At 42.8% G+C, this 22,500-nt stretch overlaps 1 protein-coding gene across 1 annotated transcript in view; it reads left to right on the forward strand.

The window, feature by feature from the left end:
* pth2ra (parathyroid hormone 2 receptor a) overlaps positions 1 to 22,500 on the forward strand; it is a 53,753-nt gene that overhangs the window by 12,713 nt on the left and 18,540 nt on the right. Inside the window, exons 3-7 of the mRNA XM_027145361.2 lie at positions 241 to 351; positions 1,186 to 1,301; positions 1,384 to 1,481; positions 7,166 to 7,352; positions 19,916 to 20,069. Of these exons, the coding sequence (XP_027001162.1) occupies positions 241 to 351; positions 1,186 to 1,301; positions 1,384 to 1,481; positions 7,166 to 7,352; positions 19,916 to 20,069 (666 nt within the window). The remainder of the gene's footprint in view (positions 1 to 240; positions 352 to 1,185; positions 1,302 to 1,383; positions 1,482 to 7,165; positions 7,353 to 19,915; positions 20,070 to 22,500) is intronic.

Below are 22,500 nucleotides of genomic sequence, written 5' to 3' on the forward strand. Positions count from 1 at the left end.
TTATTATTATCTTTATGTTATTATTATTATTATTATTATTATTATTATTATTATTATTATTATTATTATTATTATACAACATTCTTGTTTGGAGTGAATTAAATAATTATTACATTTGTTTGATTATATTACAACTATTACCCCAGACATGGCCATAATAATTTAATCATTTAACTGTTTGATAAGAAAATATCTCAAGACAACATTCATTCATATGATTTTTTTTTTCTTGTTAAAAAGTGGATGTGTGCCCTGCAGAATGGGACGGATTGATCTGTTGGCCACGAGGTTCCCCTGGATTTCTGACCAAAGCACCGTGTCCCAAATACATCTATGATTTCAACCATGCAGGTATGATCGTAAAATTAACATCATTTCCGCAGGCATCAGCAGCATTAACCAGCGTGACCTACAGAAATGCTTTAAACATCTGTATTTAATTTAAATAATCTGTTATAAAGGAGTTGTTACTTGAACAATTTTTTTACTTGTGCCTAAGATAAGCGATAGGTCTTAATGCATCTAGAATTAGGTTTAACGTGTGTTTTAGAGCTGTGGACTAACGGAGGGTTAAGGATGTGATAGCTCAGTGGTTGAGCTGTTGGTCTAATCAGAAAGTCACCCAGTCCCAATAAGCTACTGCTGCCGGGCCCTTGAGGGAGGCCCTAAACCCTCAGTCACAGGGCTGGCAAGTGTCACGCATTGAGAGCGACCGTCACGCATTTGGGTCTTTTCTCACGCTCTCTCGCCACACATCGAATTTCTCACACAGAAAAACCTTTTGACTATTTATCATATATTTAATAAGCCACGGCGCCCAGAACGTAATACTCCGCACCGCCGTCTCTATGGAAACGTGCAGGAAACAAGCGCGTCTCACCTGGAGCTCTTAGTCGAGCCTGACACTTATCAGCCAATCAAAAAAAGAGGCTACACAACAGCCAATCAGAAACTAGCACTACTGTATCTGGGTAAGATTTAACACAACAACCAATGAAAAAATAATGTCTCTCTTGCCTGTCTTTAAAACCTGAGAGCCCTGCAGCTGTATAAAAACAATGTAGATAAATGTAAGTTGACTCTGGATAAGAGCATCTACAGCCAAGTGCTGCAAATGATTAAGAAATCAGATTCTTATGGATGACATGACATACTGTAACATGCAGCTTATATTCACTTTTACAGGCTTTGCCTACAGGAGGTGTGAATCTAACAGTTCCTGGGTGCTCGGAGAGGGTCTGAATAAGACGTGGGCCAATTACACAGAGTGTATAAAATCTCCTGGGCCAAACAGTGAGCGAGTAAGTGACTGCTCAAAAAATCTTCTACTTCTATTGTCCTGATGTGTGAATGTTCTCTACACAAACCGCTTTGTACTTACAGCAAGTATTTTTCGAGAGGCTTCACATCATGTACACTGTGGGGTACGCCGTGTCCTTTGGGTCGCTTCTCGTGGCCATCCTTATCATCGGATATTTTAGGTAAGGTCCTGTTTCGGGTTTTATATTCACAACTGTATAATTCATTCCTACTGAAGGCACAACACTTAAAATATATCGAATTAAGGCAAGACGGCACGGTCTCTTAGAGGTTAGCACGTTCACCTCACACCTACAGGGTTGGGGGTTCGATTCCCGCCTCCGCCTTGTGTGTGTGGAGTTTGCATGTTCTCCCCGTGCCTCAGGGGTTTCCTCCGGGTACTCCGGTTTCCTCCCCCTGGTCCAAAGACATGCATGGTAGGTTGATTGGCATCTCTGGAAAATTGTCCGTAGTGTGTGTGTGTGAGTGAATGAGAGTGTGTGTGTGCCCTGTAATGGGTTGGCACTCCGTCCAGGGTGTATCCTGCCTCGATGCCCGATGACACCTGAGATAGGCACAGGCTCCCCGTGACCTAAGATATTTTTTAATGCTATAAAAAAAAATCTAAATGCTATATTTGTTATATAATAATTTGGATAATCTAATCTGGATACTGACATAAAAATGACCTATTCATCTCGAGTGCTGGTGAATGAATCGGTCAGTCATTTGGCAGCAGCACTTTGTGAAACGTTCATGCAGATCCAAACATCAGAAAGAAGCGAGAAAGCGTGATCTCTATGACTTTAACCTTGGCATGGTTGGTGCTACCAGATGGGCTTGAATATTTCAGGAACTGCTGATCTCCTGGGATTTGAACACGGAACAAACAGTAGATAAATGTACACAGAATAAAATACATGGAGTGAGTGAGTGACAGTTCTGTGGGTGGATAGGTTTAGGTGATGAGAAGATCAGACGAACTTGGCCAGATTGGTTTGAGCTTCCAGGAAGGATATAATGACCCGAATAATCACTTGTTACAACCAGCGTGAAGAGAAAAGCATCACGATGTGTTCTCAGATTCTTGTCCTTGCCTAACAGGAGTAGAGCCTGATGTTTAAGGCTTGTTGTTAAGTACAGTGATACCTCGAGATACGAGTTTAATTCGTTCCGTGACTTCGCTCGTATCTCGATTTGCTCGTATCTCAAAGCAATTTTCCACATTTAAATGAATTGAAATCCCATTAATCCGTTCCAGCTCGCAAAATTCCACTCCAGTTGTTTTATGTGTTTTGAATATGAACAATGTTCAGTACTGTATTTATTAATGAGAAATATTGTATAAAAACATACAGTAATAAAAGAGAATGTTAAGAAAATAAACTGGTTTTATTATCAAGTGGATTATTTACCTCGGAGATCAGACGACTCGAGGTAAGGGAAGATGCGCATGGACGTTGAGTGAGGAGTAAACAGGCGGAGGAGTAAACAGGCGGAGGAGTAAACAGGTGGAGGAGTAAATAGGCGGAGGAGTAAATAGGCGGAGGAGTAACTAGGCGGAGGAGTTAGGAGGAATTACACTTTCACTTTCGTTCACTTACTCACTATTGTACACACTTAAATGGAACGGTCATTTTAATAAAAACCCGTTCAAGCAGGTTTGTTTCTTCCTCCCTTTTATTTACTCCCAGATGTTCGTATCTCACACGTGGTTGTTGGGGATCTCTGGCGATCTCTGCCTCGCCGGCTCGGATGCTCGCATCTCAAAAATTTGTTCGTATCTCAAGGCAAAAATTTGGCCGAATCACAGCTCGTATCTCAAAAAATTTGTATGTCAGTGCACTCGTATCGCGACGTATCACTGTTTCTAACGACCACGCCACCTTAATGCCACCAGATCACACTTTCTTGTGTTTAAGGTGAACGTTAACTGAAGCTCTTATCTACATGGTTTTATGTATTGTGCTGCTGTGTTCCTATTAAAGTGAGCGCTGAAGTATATCTGACGTTCTCTAAGCATTACTCTTGTTTTCTCAGAGATAAAGTCCCTCACATTGTTCTAATCAGCTTCAGTGAACAAAACACTGAGATCTCTGTGAAGCTTTGTGGCATCTTCACTGCCAAATACCTCATGCAAATAAAAAGGACGCGAAGTGAAAATGAGATTAAAAGCCAAACAGGTGCAGAAACAGTGGTATATAAAGAGAAGGAGGGAGGGAGAGGGGAAGGAGAGAGAGAGAGAGAGAGAGAGAGAGAGAGAGAGAGAGAGAGAGGAAGAAGGGAGAGAGAGAGAGGCAGAAAGAGAGGGGGGCGGAGGGAGAGAGAGCGGAAGAAGGGAGGGGGATAGAGTAAGGAGAGAGAGAGAGGGAGAGAGAGACAGACAGACAGACAGAGAGTGAGAGAGAGAGAGACTGACAGAGAGAGAGAGAGAGAGAGAGAGAGAGAGAGAGAGAGAAGAAGAGAAGAGAGAGGAGATAGAGAGAGATAGCAGAGAGCGAGAGAGCTATAGAGCGAGAGATCGATCTCTCTATCTCTCTCTCTATCTATCTATCTTTCTCTTCTCTCTTTCTTTCTTTTTTTCTCTCTCTCTCCCCTCTCTTTTCTCTCTCTCTTTTTCTCTCTTTCTCTCTCTTTCTTTCTTCTTTCTCTTCTCTGCCCTCTTTCTCGTCTCTTTGTTCTTCTCTCTTTTTCTCTTACTCTCTCTCTCTCTTTTTCTCTGTCTCTCTCTCTCTCTCTCTTTCTGTCTCTCTTTCTCTTTTTCTCTGTCTCTCTCTCTCTTTTTCTCTGTCTCTCTCTCTCTCTCTTTTTCTGTCTCTCTCTCTCTTTTTCTCTGTCTCTCTCTCTCTCTCTCTCTCTGTAGCTCTCTCTTACTCTCTCTTTTTTACTTTCTCTCTCTCTCTCTCTCTCTTACTCTCTTACTCTCTCTCTCTCTGTAGCTCTCTCTCTCTCTCTCTACTATATATTATCTCTAGCCCACTGACAGAAGCTGATAATACTCAGGTTTAGGAGATTATATTGTTAAACTCTCCCTCATACTGTAAAGCTTCTATTGACTGTTGGTTATTATAATATCTGTGGAGAGCCATAAACTGTATAAAGCCTCAGAACAAAGAGACAAAATGACAAAAAAAAACGACCCATAATTATATTCCGGAACAGTTTCTGCATAAATCCGATGCATCCAAGTGGCCCAGGCATGTGACATGCTGCCATTTAGACAAGCGAGTGATGTTAAACACCATTAAGCTGATGTGCTAAGAGCATTACTTACAGTAAGTACACGGAAGTCAGGTCGAGTGGTTCAGCGAGCATCGATTCACTAATCATCAGTTTCAAAAGGATTTCAGCCGTATATATGTACATTCTCACTGAGAGAGGCTCTAAAGCCTGAGGTTCAGCTGAACATCAACAGCTCTGTACTGTCGGTGAGTGTGAAATGACTCACACAACAATCCTTTAGGGCACGAAGCACTCAGGGGATCTCGTGTGGTCATATCTATCTGTAGATGGTTATTCCAAGCCCTTTTATAAGCAGGACGAATGTGGAACAAGGACTGGTTCAGTTTTAAACATGCCCACTCTAGAAGCTCTGTCTGTTAATTAGAAGGTTCTGTAGAATATCTCCATCCGTAATCTTGGAATATTTGTGCAGATTATTAGGATAAAAAAAATCTACAGTCAAATAAAACGAAGTGGCTCGGGATAAATCATTTAGGATAGAATCGAACAGGGGCCCAGAAGCCTTTATTATCGCCACATATACATTACAGCGGAATTCTTTTCTTCACATACCCCAACTGGCACGGTGTCTTAGTGGTTAGGACGTTCGCCTCACACCTCCAGGGTTGGGGGTTCGATTCCCGCCTCCACCGTGTGTGTGGAGTTTGCATGTTCTCCCCGTGCCTCGTGGGTTTCTTCCGGGTACTCCGGTTTCCTCCCCTGGTCCAAAGACATGCATGGTAGGTTGATTGGCATCTCTGGAAAATTGTCCGTAGTGAGTGTGTGTGAGTGAATGAGAGTGTGTGTGTGTGCCCTGTGATGGGTTGGCACTCCGTCCAGGGTGTATCCTGCCTCGATGCCCGATGACGCCTGAGATAAGCACAGGCTCCCCGTGACCCGAGAAGTTCGGATAAGTGGAAGGGAATGAATGAACGTACAGTAGCGTGCAGGGGAAGCTATAATGCAGTGCCCCTGGAGCAGGGAGGGTTGAGGGCCATGCTCAAGGGCCCAGCAGTTGATCAGATCCTCTGATCAACAACCCTGAGCATTACCCAGTTGAGCCTCCACTGCCCCCAGATTTCTCTGGATAAGATGGAGAAAGTCTTCATTTATTATGATATATTATAATCCCTGAAAGTGGCTTCACTATGATTACTGGTTGGTTCCACAGCTGAAGATGGCCAAAGAGCTATTTTAGTGCTAATAGTAAAATCATTTTAGACCTCATCAATTACCAGACAGCGGAAAGACAAAGTGTGTAATAGGGAGGGTTTTTTTTTTTTTTTTTTTTTTGCAGAGCTTCACTTGACAAAGAGTGCACAAGGGAGCACTCGTCTCTTTGTGTGGTTTCCTTGGTGACTAGCATACTTCATTGAAAATAATAGTCTCTTTATCTGACAGGAGGAACATGTCCATGTCTTACAGACGTACATGAGAAACCAAATACATCAAAGGTATCGGTTTATTCATTAGAAGAAGCAGCTAGGACAAAAAATATAATGATATCTGAGACAGAATTTAAATAGCATTCCTCTTATTTTACCCGAAGCCTGTTACATCTTTATTATTTCCAAGATGTACACGAGAAATATCTTTTTCAGGAATGATCTAATACAGATCGAAAGAGGACCACGAACGGTGCTGGATTTCAGAAGGACGACGTATCTGACACTTATTGTGATGCTTAGTATAAGAGGTGTAATAAGTTTATGAGACGTATGTAAATTTCTGTGGCACGCTTGATTAAAATTGATGAGCTCTGGTCCATTTGCAATTACCTCCAGGATTACTGACATCCTTGGTTTTTAAAAAGGTTGCTAAGTAGTTTACTTTAATCTGACAATCAAGATATGACAGAAATCAAAACGTTATCTGATGCAAATTTATTCAAAGAAAATAATAATAATAAAAAAAAAGATAGATTTAAGTACAGACGAAAATTTTTTTTCCAGTAAATCAGGTCTTTTATCCTGACATGTTTCAGGGGAAACTGATTATTATTAGAAATGATGAGTCAAAGAGGAGGGGGGGACACGGGGGCTTAGTGGTTAGCACGTTCGCCTCACACCTCCAGGGTCGGGGGTTCGATTCCCGCTTCCGCCTTGCGTGTGTGGAGTTTGCATGTTCTCCCCGTGCCTCGGGGGTTTCCTCCGGGTACTCCGGTTTCCTCCCCCGGTCCAAAGACATGCATGGTAGGTTGATTGGCATCTCTGGAAAATTGTCCGTAGTGTGTGTGTGTGTGTGTGTGTGTGTGTGTGTGTGTGTGTGTGTGTGTGTGTGTGTGTGTGTGTGTGTGTGTGTGTGTGTGTGTGTGTGTGTGTGTGTGTGTGTGTGTGTGAATAAGAGTGTGTGTGCGCCCTGTGATGGGTTGGCACTCCGTCCAGGGTGTATCATGCCTCGATGCCCAATGACGCCTGAGCACAGGCTCCCCGTGACCCGAGAAGTTCGGATAAGCGGTAGGAGATGAAATGAGTCAGAGAAGAAAAAAAGAAAGAAAGAACAGGATCACTGCGTGATATAATGTAGAATAAAACCTACAAAAATGATATCTGTTATACTTCATATTTATAACTTTATGCTTTTATTATTTTTCTTTAGAAACATGACTACTTCGCTGCTCTAACCCAACTGTGCACATTTCTAGGAGGTTGCATTGCACAAGGAACTACATCCACATGCACCTGTTCGTGTCCTTCATACTACGTGCTATAAGCATCTTCATAAAAGACCGGGTGGTGCACACCAGCGCTGGACTCCAGGAGTTCGATGCCGTGCTCATGAATAATCTCACAAACACGGTGGATGTGGCACCAGTGAACACCTCTCAGTATGTGAGTAATGTTGTGCCTGTGGCGATGCTACATCCTCAGATCCATCACTTCACGAAGCATCAGCTTCCATCCCAACAGTTGCATTTCATGCTTTCGCTGCTTTATCAAAGCCGTTTATGAAGGGTTAGATTTCTCCTGGAAGATCGTAGGCTTGGGTTTCGTCACTGATAGTACAGTAAAATTCATCCCGGTTTGTTGCGGTGTGATTTTCAAGGCTTATCAGAGTTACTTTACACATTTTAGCTGCTTTTCACGCGGGATTAGCGTCTGCGCGGCATTAGACGACGCATCGCGCTGCATTTCAATTAACATATGAACAGATACGTAGTCTAGATTAGATAAAATACAAATTACATTTCTAGCTTATCGGCAGGATACATCTGTGTATCGTATTAATGAAAGGCCGAGCTTATTCCAGACAGAAGGATAAAGATAAGTGCAGTTTTGCTTCTGAAATAGTGACTTGATTAAAAGAATGCTAAAGGAATATTTTACAGACTAAACAGAATTAATTGGTTATCGTTATACTTGCGTACACTTATACGACTTATATTCGTGGTCATACGACATACAAGTTCCGTACGACTTTATTGAGCTAATCATCTGTTGATCCGAATCAAGACAATTGTATTCCGTTATTAAACCATATCGATCTCAAAATTCCATCCCACGCTTTCAGAGGTCTTCATCATCAGGTTACAATCGCACCCGATACCCATTAGTGTTTTTTTTATTATTCATTACTGATTATGTCGCTTCGTAGAAGCCGATATTCTGTTTTAATATTTAACTTAGACAAAAATTTACAAAGAGTAACTCCTCCTAGTGCTTTCGAGCCACATGCACCAAATTCGGATATGTTGTACATCCCGATCTGAAGTTTGTTGCTATGACACTATTCTAAGCGATCTGAGTACCGGTACTTTCGGTACCGGGTCTCAAAATGGCCTTTTTTCCCTTATGCCTCTTTTCCACCGGAAAGAACCGGGTGCTGGTTCAGACTTGGTTCCACTGGCGAACCTTCTAAGAACCGGTTTGCCTTTCCACCAGCTAGAGAGCAACACAGCGCCGAGTGTGACGTCAATGTATACGTGTCACGTGTCCCAGCGACGTTAGCGCAGCAGCGACAAACACAAACACAACAATGGCGGATGTTGCTTTACTGTTAATGCTCATGGCTTTGCGAACCTATGTGCTAACAGTAGCCCCGCCCACAGCTCCTGACGCAAGCGGTTCTTAAGTCTAGACCAGCGACGTTTTGGTGCTACTTAAGAACCACTTTTCCTGGTTCGGAGCCGGTGCTTTGGCGGTCGAAACAAAAAGAACTGGTTCTAAATTAGGCTCTGAACCTGCACTCGAACTGCCTCGGTGGGAAAGGGGCAATAGACTCCCATTATAAACTTTGGAGGTTTATAACTCAGCAAGCTTATGAACTCTCTACACCAAACTCGACCAGCTCCTTTAGGGTGAGACTCTGTACAAAGGTTTAAATCGGCATACCGACCGGCCTTCCGGTTGTCCCACAGCCCCGCCCAGAATATATGCAAAATCAAAAAACTTTTTACAACATGGACATGTGACATATCAAAACACTCAGCCCAATGTGTGGAACTACGTCAGGAGTATTTGGATGATGTCACATGCTCGTCTCCGCTTACCTCCAAATGTTTTGGCACCCTAGCTTTCTGTCCATTTGCCTCCAAAAGCAACACTAACCCTTATGTCCACTCGCCCCCAAAAAGCACCATCCGTTGAGAACACTTGCATCGTCAAAGCCAACATCAAAGTTTGTCACGACGAACTTTACAAATCTACTTATTTCTGATATTCTAGATTTCTTAGCAAAGTCTTTGCCTGTCCTTGCTTATCGCCTGTTATTTCTCCCTTTGGCTTTGACCCCTTACATTGTAGATGATCCAGAGTGTGTATAAATAATTGGTTAAACGACGCTCCATCTCAGGCTTTGCAGTCATTTCTAACAGTAGACATATCTGATGCTTTAGTTTTTATTAGCATGGACCTCCTGAATGCTAAACAGGGGCACTAGTGAATATTATCACCCTCAGCAAGGGTTCGGGTTAAAAGGGTTCAGATCGAGGCATGGGATAAGTGTTGAATTGGTAAGACAGAGGTCTGACGTAGACATCGATTGCACTTGAACGAGCTAAATTCTTTTGCTTTTTTCTAATATTTCGGGGTCCATCGGAGTAACCTGGCAGAACCGGAGAGCAGAAATGACCTGCATGCCAAATCCAAAAGCCACACAAGGCTAAAAGTGTGTTTGATTACAGTGAACTATGAATGCGTGCTGTGTGTCTGCAGTCGCCGAGCTAGCCAGAGTGTCAGGGCACCATTTCACAAGAGATTCACCCCGTACAAAGTCTTTATTGGCAATGTGCTTATTTTAAATAACCACCTACAAATCCGCCTGGTGCTGCTATGCAGTCTGCCATTTTAGTGGGATTTCATTATATAGTGAAGCCCACGCTGAGACTTTAATCATGTCCACAACAGCCAACAGGAGAATTGTGCAATTTGTTTTGCCAAAGCCACAGCTTGAGTCTCTCTTTATAAGCCACACAGGAACGAAGCCAGGGTCCGAGGGTGGAAGGCTTTGGGGCCCAGCTGTTTTGTGCAATTGCTGGGTTTAATCTTGGCACAAAATTCTGTTCATGTTTATAGTTATGCAGTTCAAAGGCACATCTGTGGGACTGAATCAGAAGTCTGGTTTCCGCCTGAAGTCGATTTGGACTGCTTATGTCGAAGGGGATCGTATTGTGAACTCATTATGTGAACCGGAGTCAACAGAAGCCTCCTGGTCGATTTTCAGTCTATTAGGATGTGAAAAAGCACAAAGCATAAAGTTGTTAGTGCGTAAAATATTTCCGTTTACGGCATTTGACAGACAGACAGACAGACAGACAGACAGACAGACAGACAGACAGACAGACAGACAGACAGACAGACTGACTGACTCCTTTATCCAGAGTGATGTAGAAAAGTGAAGTTTCTATCAGTGAAAACATCCTCACTGCTTCACTCGGTCAGACTCATCATACCATCAGACTAAAACTTTATTTATTTTAAACCCATAAAAACAAGCAGAGAAAATAAGAGCTTGTTAAAGTGTTTCAAAAAAGAGCCTTAGTGTAATACTTACCTTTAACCCTGAGAGATGAAGGGACCAGTCGAGGAGGGCTGGTAGATCTGAGGGGGTGAGGACTGATACGTCCAGATACCAGAAACCAGTGGAGGAGCACAGCAGTGGTGTGGTGTGGTGTGGTGTGGTGTGGTGTGTTTGAATTGGGATCAGATGGTAGAATTGAGAGAGGGGGGGAGGGGGGGGAGAGAGAGGGGGGAGACAGAGAGAGAGAGGGGAGAGAGACAGAGAGAGGGGGGGGGAAACAAAGATAGGGGCAAAGGGAGACAGAGAGACAGAGACAGAGAGAGAGAAAGAAGGAAGAGAGGGTGGGGGGAGATCGAGAGAGAGAGAGAGAGAGAGAGAGAGAGAGAGAGAGAGAGAGAGAGAGAGAGAGAGAGAGAGAGTGTGAGAGAGAGAGACAGAGAGACAGACAGTCAGACAGAGAGAGACACAGAGAGACAGAGAGAGACACAGAGAGACAGAGAGAGAGAGAGAGAGAGAGAGAGAGAGAGAGAGAGAGAGAGAGAGAGAGAGAGAGAGAGAGAGAGAGTTGCAGTAATCCAGTCCCAAAATAGCAAGAGACTGAACAAGTCTCCTATGTGGATAAAAATGGCCGAATCTTTCTAATGTTGTAGAAATGTAATGTTCTAATGTAGAAAGATTGTAGAAAGACCTAAAAATGATTTGTATGTAAATCTGTGACCAACTGCCACTACACACACACACACACACACACACACACACACACACACACACACACACACACACACACACACACACACACACTTGTAGTTATATTTATATATAGTTATATATATATAGTTGCTTGATTACATGATTACAAAGTGCACATTATGCCAGTTATGCCAAATGACCAGTACACAGTGCACTGATTATGGTTGGTGGGCAGTATGAAATTGGCCTGTTTTCAGGAACAGAAGGTTATGAGGTCCTTGTTCACATACAGAGCCTTGGCTGTGCTTCTAAATGAGCTTATTAACCCCAGAGCTGGTCCTGGAGTACTATAATATGGGAAAGATGCTAAGCTAACAAAAATGTGCTCCTCTCCTGGCATCCTGTAAAGATTTACATCGGTTCGTTACTGTGCACTGCGTAGTGCTTGTGGGTGGAATTGATTATGAGTAGAATATACAGTATGTCATTACAAACACAGTCACTATCATGCAGTTTCTCCTCTCAAAGCTTCTCTAATCGCACATGGTTTTGTGAACGAATTGTCCATTAATGTGGTCAAACTTTGGCAGTGGTTTATTTATGTACTAAATATATCTTTTCGATATCCTAGAGGTTAAATGAATCAGTTTATTAACTATTACAAACACTAAATATTAATATTAAACAGAAAGCAATAAATAATTAAAAATCATCCTTACATCGAGAGAGAGAGAGAGAAGGGAGTGAGAGTGCGAGAGAGAGAAGGGAGTGAGAGTGCGAGAGAGAGAAGGGAGTGAGAGTGCGAGAGAGAGAAGGGAGAGAGAGAGAGAGAGAGAACACAGAGAGCAAGAGCATCAAAAGTGCTTTTTGGCTTCTTGTAAACATATTTGCAGAAGATTTAGCGGTTTAGCAACCGATATGGGGGACACGGTGGCTTAGTGCTTAGCACGTTCGCCTCACACCTCCAGGGTTGGGGGTTCGATTCCCGCCTCCGCCTTGTGTGTGTGTGTGTGGAGTTTGCATGTTCTCCCCGTGCCTCGGGGGTTTCCTCCTGGTACTCCGGTTTCCTCCCCCGGTCCAAAGACATGCATGGTAGGTTGATTGGCATCTCTGGAAAATTGTCCGTAGTGTGTTTGTGTGTGTGTGTGTGTGTGTGTGTGTGTGTGCCCTGTGATGGGTTGGCACTCCGTCCAGGGTGTATCCTTCCTCGATGCCCGATGACGCCTGAGATAGGCACAGGCTGCCCGTGACCCGAGAAGTTCAGATAAGCGGTAGAAGATGAGTGAATGAATGAACTAATATCTATACACATTATACAATTACTCATTGTATAGAAGTGAATGGATTTTATGTGGCAGTGTGCTGGAATATTTGACACCAAAATGAAATGTAAATGTAAAGTATCACAAAGTGTGTAATATGTTAACACATTCCACCTCTGTAAGCTAATAAAGACTCGATAAAGTCATGTGTTTGACCTAAAAGCCCTATTCGGACGGGATTAGTTTTACGTGGGGACGTGGGGTAATGCAATTTTACCTCAGGACGTCTGTAATATTAATTGGCCAATTCGCACGGGACAAGACGTCTCAGTAAAACTAGCAGAAGTGGGAGGGGTAACTCGCTTTACGCACCACAGTAACCTCCTTGTCGTCATGTGCGTATGACGTCGCTTCCTGTTATCACGTGCGCAAACAGACAACATGGCGTCTCTAGGCTTGAAAAACGCGCCAAAAACTATCTTTAAACAGGAAATGACGGAATTTTACCGTACATATTTACAGCGGGTCGATTCGGATGGGATCAGTATTACCTGAGGTCATTTTTCCGGACCTTTTTACAGAAGGTAAAAGTCGCCGTAATCTTTACTGACATTGTCCGTAATGATTACCGAGATGGCGCATTCGGACGGGACTAAAATCACAGAGAAGCTCTGGTAATAATTACTTTACCCCCCACATCCCCACGTAGAACTAATCCCGTATGAACAGGGCTTAAGTCATGTGTTTGACCTTAGTGAGCCAGTAGTTGACTCAAGCGAATCTAATCTCCATAGCAAATACAACAGCCAGAGATAAATAGTTAGCATATTTTACACTTGGCAGAAATTGTATTAAGAGGTCTGGACCTGAAACTATTAAATATGTGATTTATTTGCATGCTAATGTTGACGAGACTGCAGTAACGGTCGTTCGTTAATAATAAACATCTACAGCAGCTGACTGATCTAAGCTCTGCTAAGCTAAAATCTTCAGGATGTTCTGGAGAAGTTAATAGGATGTCACTTTCTAATCAGTCCCTCTTGCCATCCTCTTACAGTTTGTCCTCTTTGTCCATACCGTAGCTGTTGGTTTAATGGCTAACGCTACATGATACTGTATGAACATTACAGTGGGAAGAAACTACAGATGGCTCACAGCTTAGCTTTAGTCACCCCGTTCCTTCCTACTGATGTACATATATTATTGCTGTCACTACTGTACAGCTCAGTCACCTGCATTAGGAATATATTAGTCAACCGGCGAAGAGAAAGTGCCTTAATGAGAATTATATATTTACATTACATTTACATTTACAGCATTTGGCAGACGCCCTTATCCAGAGCGACGTACATAAGAGCTTAAATCTCTAACATTGAATACATTAATGCTGCTCACTAGGTTACATACTTAAGGTACCATGAGTTTAGAACATTTGTTCAAAGTTACAATGAAAAAGTGTCAAAGGTTTTTTTTTGTTTGTTTTTTTTAATGCAAAAGATAAGGAAAGAAGTGCTAGTTGTAGTGTTTCCTGAATAAGTAGGTCTTCAACCGCCGCTTGAAAATAGCCAGTGACTCGGCTGTCCGGACCTCTAGGGGAAGTTCGTTCTACCACCTCGGTGCCAGAACAGAGAAGAGTCTTGTAGTATACTTGCCTCTTACCCTGAGAGATGGTGGAACCAGTCGAGCAGTGCTGGTAGATCGGAGGTTGTGGGGTGCAGTGCGAGGAGTGATGAGGGCTTTGAGGTAAGAGGGAGCTGGTCGATTTTTGGCTTTGTAGGCCAGGATCAGTGTTTTGAATCTGATGCTGCAGCTACCTGAAGCCAGTGGAGGGATCGCAGCAGTGGGGGGGTGTGGAGAACTTTGGCAGGTTGAAAACAAACCGTGCAGCTGCATTTTGGATCATTTGCAGAGGACGGATTGCGTTCATATGTAGACCTGCCAGCAGTGCATTGCAGTAATCCAGTCTAGAAATGACAAGAGACTGAACAAGTACCTGAGCAGTCTGTGTGGACAAAAATGGCCGAATCCTTCTAATGTTGTAGAGAAGAAACCGACATGAGCGAGTCACATTAGGGACATGAGAGGAAAAGGACAGTTGATTGTCCATGGTTACCCCAAGGTTGCGAGCTGTGGCTGAAGGGGAGGTCAGATCGTTGTGCAAGGATATAGCAAGATCGTGACCTGGGGATGAATCACCTGATGAACAGCAGGTCAGTTTTGCTAGGATTGAGCTTTAACTGATGAGCAGTCATCCATGATGAAATTTCTGCCAGACATGCTGAGATCCGGTCAGAAGCTGTGGCATCTGAGGGTGGGAAAGAGAAGATAAGTTGTGTATCATCAGCATAGCAGTGGTAAGAGAACCCATGTGATGAAATAACTTCCCCAAGAGAGTGAGTATACAGGGAGAAAAAAAGAGGACCATACTGTATATAGAACACGATCAAAAAAAACTTGCTTGGTTGGAATTCTCAACTAAATCGATTAGAAAAATGATTTAATGGGGATGTGGTAGCTCAGTGGTCAAGGTGACGGGCTACTGACCGGGGTCATGAGTTCGAATCCCAGGTCCAGCAAGCTGCTACTGCTGGGCCCCTTAGAAAGACCCTTGTAAGAAATAAAAAATGTAAGAAAATGAAACGATGAGCGTGAAGATCTTAATGAAGAACAAGAAGTTCCATCGGAACGTATTCCAACGTAGCAGTGACAAAATACGCAGGACAAATCAATAATTTTATACTGTTTTTCATCGGGCAGTCGTGGCCTAATGGTTAGAGAGTCTGACTCGTAACCCAAAGGTTGTGGGCTCAAGTCTCAGGCCGGCCATGACTGAGGTGCCCTTGAGCAAGGCACCAAATCCCCAACCCAACTGCTCCCAGGGCACCGCAGCTGCTCCGGGTGTGTGTTCACGGTGTGTGTGTTCACTGCAGTGTGTGTGCACTTTGGATGGGTTAAATGTAGAGAATGAATTCTGAGTATGTGTCACCGTACTTAGCGGTATGTCACGTCACTGTAATCTTTGTAGTTTAAATGGCATTTCCCTTTAAATGTGTATTGAGCGTAAGCACTGAATGTCTCCCAAACGGATGGGATACACCTTGTTGTCTAGCTGATTGTCTTTAAATGTTAATCATGGTCACGTACACCTTGGCTTGGTATTGTTACAAATGTTAGCAATCAAATGGTCACTTTAAATGGTAATCGCGGCCACGTAGACCCTTTGTTAGTGGCGATCTTTGTTACTGCTGCCGCTCCTATACTAACGATTTAATCAGGTTTATTCATTTAGACGTATCACCGTATAAACGTATCACCCTTATGATACGTAAGACTTTTTGGAATGAGCTCTTTTCGATGTGCATCTTGGAGTGGAATCTGGGTGCATTTATCTGTCATTTCTTACACCCTTAACCCTCAATTGCTGTTGTATAAATTGAAATAAATGTACGTCACTCTGGATAAGGGTATCTGCTAAATGCTGTAAATGTAAATGTTTAAATTTCACAGAAGAAACTTAATTTTAAAAAAACTAGATTTGTAAAATTCGTCGCAACAAACTTTGATGTTGGCTTTGACGAGGCAGGTATTCGCAAAGGCCGGTGCTTTTTGGAGGCAGGTGGACATAAGGGTCAGTGTTACTTTTGGAGGCCAGTGGACATAAAACTTGTGAAATCTAGTAGAGCGCTAGGGTGCCAAAACATTTGTAGGCAAGTGGAGATGAGCATGTGACGTCATCCGAAAACCTGTGACGAAGTTCCCCTCATTGTTATGAGTGTTTTGATATGTCACATGTCCATGGTGTAAAAAGATTTTTGATTTTGCATATATTGTGGGCGGGGCTGTGGGACAACCAAAAGGCCAGTCGGTACACCGATTTAAACCATTGTACAGAGTCTCACCCTAAAGGAGCTGGTCGAGTTTGGTGTAGAGAGTTCATAAGCTTGCCGAGTTACAGTATAAACCTCCAAAGATTATAATGGGAGTCAGTGGGAAAAAAAGGCCAATTTGAGACCCGGTACCAGAAGTACCGGTACTCGGATCGCTTAGAAAAGTCATAGCAACAAACGTCAGACCGGGATCTACAACATATCCGAATTTGGTGCATGTGGCTCGAAAGCTCTAGGAGGAGTTACTCATTATAAATTTTTGTCTAAGCTTAAATATTAAAACAGAATGTTGGCTTCTATGAAGCGACATAATGAAACATTTACCTAATGAAGTTTGTAAATTACAGACGAATCGTTCCTCTTAATAAAAATTCTTTATTCGCACTGTATCTGTCTTGGAGAACTCCATAGTTGCTATTCCCTGTTTTTTTGGGGGAAGGTTGAACTTCTGTCATACAGGTCTCTCATCCATCATCTTCTAGGAACCTTCAACTCAACAAGTATAGATCGTTCCATCTATACATGTCAGCCAGGGATATGTGAGAACTGAATGTGGAAAAAATGGTATAAATAGTGTGAATAATGCCACAGTGAGGAAGGAAGATGTCGAGAGAAAGAAGCTGAATTATTTGGAATGAACTTCATATTTTTCTTAATAACAAGCTGCAAAATGCAGCGTTCATAAGATTAATGAGATCTCGTGGTCAACTGATGCTATAATAAACAGTGTTGTTGTTCGGTTGTGAAATACTGATAGAAATGAAAATAATATCGCAAAAATACCTCTGATTTACAAAGCAATAGCTGTTTAATCGTTCGCTGTCTCAGTCTTCAGATTTAAAACCTCAATTCCATTTAAAGGTGAGGTCTCCGCTGTTTGAAAGCCAATGTTGACATATAAAATCACCAAAACAAACACGCCCCTAACCCAAACGGGTCCCACCCCTGTATCGATAGCTCCACCCACACATACATACGTAACCCAGGCGACTAACAGAAAGAAACGTGTCTTTATCATAGCTGAAGGGAAGAACAATACGATTGTAGATAAACAAACAAGCAAAAATGCCACACAAGCATAATGATGTAAAGGACAAAGGCATATATTAGTTCTGTGTAACAAAGCAAAACCAACGTTACTCACCTATCGAGAAGGAAAAAAGCGCCTCGGCGTCTTAAGTAAAGTCGGCCACATATTCACAGGTCGGAGTTTCCCGAGTCGATAACTCCTGAGCTAAACGCTGTTACTACACAAAACGCGGTTGTAGCTGCCTCTCTACATTACTACGATAGAAAAGAGGTGTTATTTGTGTAGTAACAGCGTTTAGCTCAGGAGTTATTGACTCGGGAAACTCCAACCTGTGAATATGTGGCCGACTTCCTGCTCCTTCAGTTCTCTCCAGCGCTGGAAAGCTGATCCTATATTAACACGTCCTACTTCTTGTCCTTATCGTAAGTCTTTCTTCTCTTTCTTTCTTTGTTTTTATCCTCCATGTCGATGTTAAAACCGCTTTCTGCTAATGTCACACACGCGCACTGAACACTCTCTCCGCCCATATCGACAAGACACGCCCCTTTCTGCTCATTGGCTACATGTTTGTTTTGTTTTTGTTTTGATTTTTGTTTATTATTCGGCCCGACTCAGTTTTCTGAAGCATTTCTCAAAAATCGCAGACCCCACCTTTAAGAGTTTTGTTTGTCCCAACAGTCACCCAGATGAGGATGAGGTAACCCTATCCCTATGAGTCTGGTTCCTCTCAAGGTTTCTTTCTCTAGCATCTAAGCTAGTTTTTCCTCCCCACAGTCACCTCAGTCACCTCAGACTTGCTCATTGGGGATAAATACATACACATTTAAATATAAATCTATTATTAACCTTAAACTTTTGTAATATATTAATCTTTGTAACTTTTTATGCTATATTTTGTATGTTCCGTGAAGCTGCTCAGAGACAACGTGCATTGTTAAACGTGCCAGACCTTAAAAACGTTTTGTCGTATAATTATAAAAAAAACTTAATAATAATAATAATAATAATAATAATAATAATAATAATAATAATAATAATAATAATAATCAGCCCTGAAGAAACTTTAAGAAACCGTGAAAGTTAACAAGTTAAAACGGAGAACAAAGTTGTTGTCATTCCTTCAGGTTTAGAAACTGAATTTATAAATAAAATTAAAAAAAAATACAAAAGAATTTAATGAATAGTCATTTTTATTTTCCAAAATGCAAATCACACCCTTTCAGTTTCAACAACCAGAATAGATTTAGCTGTTAGAAATTTGTATTAGGGGGCACGGTGGCTTAGCGGTTAGCACGTTCGCCTCACACCTCCAGGGTCAGGGTTCGATTCCCACCTCCTCCTTGTGTGTGTGGAGTTTGCATCTTCTCCCCGTGCCTCGGGGGTTTCCTCCGGGTACTCCGGTTTCCTCCCCCGGTCCAAAGACATGCATGGTAGGTTGATCGGCATCTCTGAAAAATTGTCAAGTGTGTGTGTGTGTGAGTGAATGAGAGTGTGTGTGTGTGTGTGTGTGTGTGTGTGTGTGTGTGTTCAATACAAGTTTATTTGTATAGCGCTTTTTACAGTAGACATTGTCTCAAAGCAGCTTTACAGAACATAAACACAGAGCAGAAGGTAAACATAATTAATGATAAAGGAATTAACAAATAATAAAAGAAATAAGAATTAACAGAATAAAAATTCTAGATTATTATTAGATGTATATAGTTCACAGTGTGTATGTATTTATCCCCCTATGAGCAAGTCTGAGGTGACTCAGGCAGCAGTGGCAAGGAAAAACTGCCTTAAATTGGTAAAGGAAGAAACCTTGAGAAGAACCGAACTCAAGGGGGAAGCCATCCTCATATGGGTGACACTGGGGGTGTGATTGTAATATACAGTCAGTTAAATGTGGTATTGGTGTGAGGTTCAAGGACTTCTGATCTCCTGAGTACCACAGAGTCTAACTGGAGATGTCTCAGGATTCTTAGAGTCGGCCTCGGCTCAGTGGACGTCCAAAGGCTTCGTGTGTAAGAGGACGTGTGTGTGTGAGTGAATGAGAGTGTGTGTGTGTGTGTGTGAGTGAGTGAATGAGAGTGTGTGTGTGCCCTGTGATGTGTTGGCACTCCGTCCAGGGTGTATCCTGCCTCGATGCCCGATGACGCCTGAGATAGGCACAGGCTCCCCGTGACCCGAGAAGTTCGGATAAGCGGTAGAAGATGAATAAATGAATGAACACACGCATACACACACACGCATACACACGCACACACACATACACACACATACACACATACACACACGCTTGCTCAAAAGGAAGTAATCCATCTACCGCATGTTTGTGGAAGACAGAAGGAAGCCCACGCAGCCTGTGTCCCGAGCTCAGGATCGATCACCATCACAGCGGCACAAAGTGACATTTTGTTATCGATTTAAATCAATTTCTTCTTTTTTTAAACTCAAACTCAAAGCACACGGTTTTAGGTTGATGTTCATCTTTCAACTCAGGATGACACAATGAGTGTAAATGTCATGCCACGTTTTATTTCTCATGTTTAATTGTGATATCGAGCTTTCTCTTTCATTTCTAGATAGGCTGTAAGGTGACAGTTCTTCTGTTCATCTATTTCCTGGCAACAAACTATTACTGGATCCTGGTGGAAGGCTTGTATCTACACAGCCTCATCTTCATGGCCTTCCTGTCAGACACTAAGTACCTGTGGGGCTTCACTCTGATCGGATGGGGTGAGTAGGCAGCGGGGTATCTCTTTATAATCATCTGTCCTGTTAGGGTGGTTTGATCGATCTTTGTCAGTCAAATGCACAGATTGTAAACCTCAGCAATGTATTTGTCTGTTCCTTTATTTCACCGATGCCTGGTGTCTATAGTGTCTGTTGCTTTAACCCTTAAGATCGAGATTGAGTCACAGATTTTTCTATGATGCTGTTTAACTCGCGTAACGTCTCTACATCGTACTCGCTGTAAAAACATCTTCCCTTTTTGCTGCTGAAGTGAAACGAAAAATGGAGAACAATTATGCATTCAGAGAGAAGGACATGTTCAGTGACATTTATACACAATCTTTATTAGTTTCAATGAGATGATTTGTACGGTGCTGTGATACGAGAATTACTCCGCACATGTGCAGCACAAATTGCCATCGAGGCGTAATAATTACACTGCACATACTGCTTCATGTAGCATTTCTTTTCATTCATTCATTCATTCATTCATACATTCATCTTCTACCGCTTATCCGAACTTCTCGGGTCACGGGGAGCCTGTGCCTATCTCAGGCGTCATCGGGCATCGAGGCAGGATACACCCTGGACGGAGTGCCAACCCATCACAGGGCACACACACACTCTCATTCACACTCACACACACACACACACACACTACGGACAATTTTCCAGAGATGCCGATCAACCTACCATGCATGTCTTTGGACCGGGGAGGAAACCGGAGTACCCGGAGGAAACCCCCGAGGCACGGGGAGAACATGCAAACTCCACACACACGAGGCGGAGGCGGGAATCGAACCCCCAACCCTGCAGGTGTGAGGCGAACGTGCTAACCACTAAGCCACCGTAACCTCCCATCTTCCTTACAAATTAAGATATTAAAAAAAGACAAAGATAATTGTAGGTTTATGAACATGTTTATTTGCTGTGCTACTGAGTTTCGTATCACTGTATAAAAGTAACAGATGCTACAGCGTGCCGTTGTCGTTTAGCACCGTGCAAAAGCCATTGATTCCTTACAGTCAGAGGGATCAATAACGGCTCCAGACTTTCATTAATGATCTCTCAGAGCTCCATACGTTACTATTAATACCGTTGGTGCAGTGAAGAGCGTTACAGCCTCACGGCTCCAGGGTCACCAGTTCAACCCAGAGCTTTAATGGTGTCTCTGCAGTTTCTTTTTTTTTTCTTTCACTGTACATGTGGCTTTGCTCCGGATGACTTACAGTGATTCCCCCTCGTTCTAAAAACACAAAAAAACTAATTTCCCCTTTCAAAGCTGTCAGAGTGACGTTACTGCTCTACGATGCCGTTTTCACATTTATTCTGTTAGAGCTATCATGTACAGTATAAAAAGCATTTTGTACCGCTTGAAAACTCCTCCATAAATCCAAACCATGAGTAATTGGATAATTGCTGTTAGAGCGTGGTTCAGAACATCTAAGGAAACTAACTGTGTTAAACAATTATCATTGATCTGTGCATTAGTCTGTACATAGACTTTCTGTATAGATAATTTAATGAGACATATCCAGCATATGCTGAGAATAATTCATTAACAGAAAACTGAATTGCGTAGTAGCATGTTCGCCTCACACCTCCAGGGTCGGGGGTTCGATTCCCACCTCCACCTTGTGTGTGTGGAGTTTGCATGTTCTCCCCGTGCCTCGGGGGTTTCCTCCGGGTACTCCGGTTTCCTCCCCCGGTCCAAAGACATGCATGGTAGGTTGATTGGCATCTCTGGAAATTTGTCCGTAGTGTGTGTGTGTGTGAGTGAATGAGAGTGTGTGTGTGCCCTGTGATGGGTTGGCACTCCGTCCAGGGTGTATCCTGCCTCGATGCCCGATGATGCCTGAGATAGGCACAGGCTCCCCGTGACCCGAGAAGTTCGGATAAGCGGTAGGAGATGAATGAATGAATGAATTTCGTAGTGCTTCCCCTAACCCTAACCCTAACCCAACCCTAACTCTGTCCTTACACAGATTGCAGTAATGGTATGATGAAAATCGAATGAAGCAAACTTTATTCACCTGGACTTTAGAGAAACATTCACACGTTCCCGTTTCAGTAGCTCCATAATTAGACATTTTGTAAGTACAGTATCTGCCTGAAGCTCTTGACGTGTTTCTCCTGACAGGGCGGAGGATCTTTATGAGCTTATTCAACGTGTTTGTCAGTAAAACAAACTGTGTCAGTTGTACCAGCTGTGTAATTGGTCTTGTATAACAGAAAATACGCAGTTAGCACATCAGGGTTAGAATTGATTGGTGATGATAAGGCTCGACGCCGTGGCTTCTCTCTGTGGTAGCTGTCTGAATGAATGCATTACGGATGAATCGTGGTGGGAACAAGGCTGTGACATAACTCAACTGTGTCTCACAACAAAGATGGAAAACATCTTCATAAGATTCAGTCCAAACGATTCTACTGT

Source organism: Tachysurus fulvidraco, chromosome 6 (assembly GCF_022655615.1).
Source record: "Tachysurus fulvidraco isolate hzauxx_2018 chromosome 6, HZAU_PFXX_2.0, whole genome shotgun sequence".
Classification (NCBI taxonomy): Eukaryota; Metazoa; Chordata; class Actinopteri; order Siluriformes; family Bagridae; genus Tachysurus; species Tachysurus fulvidraco.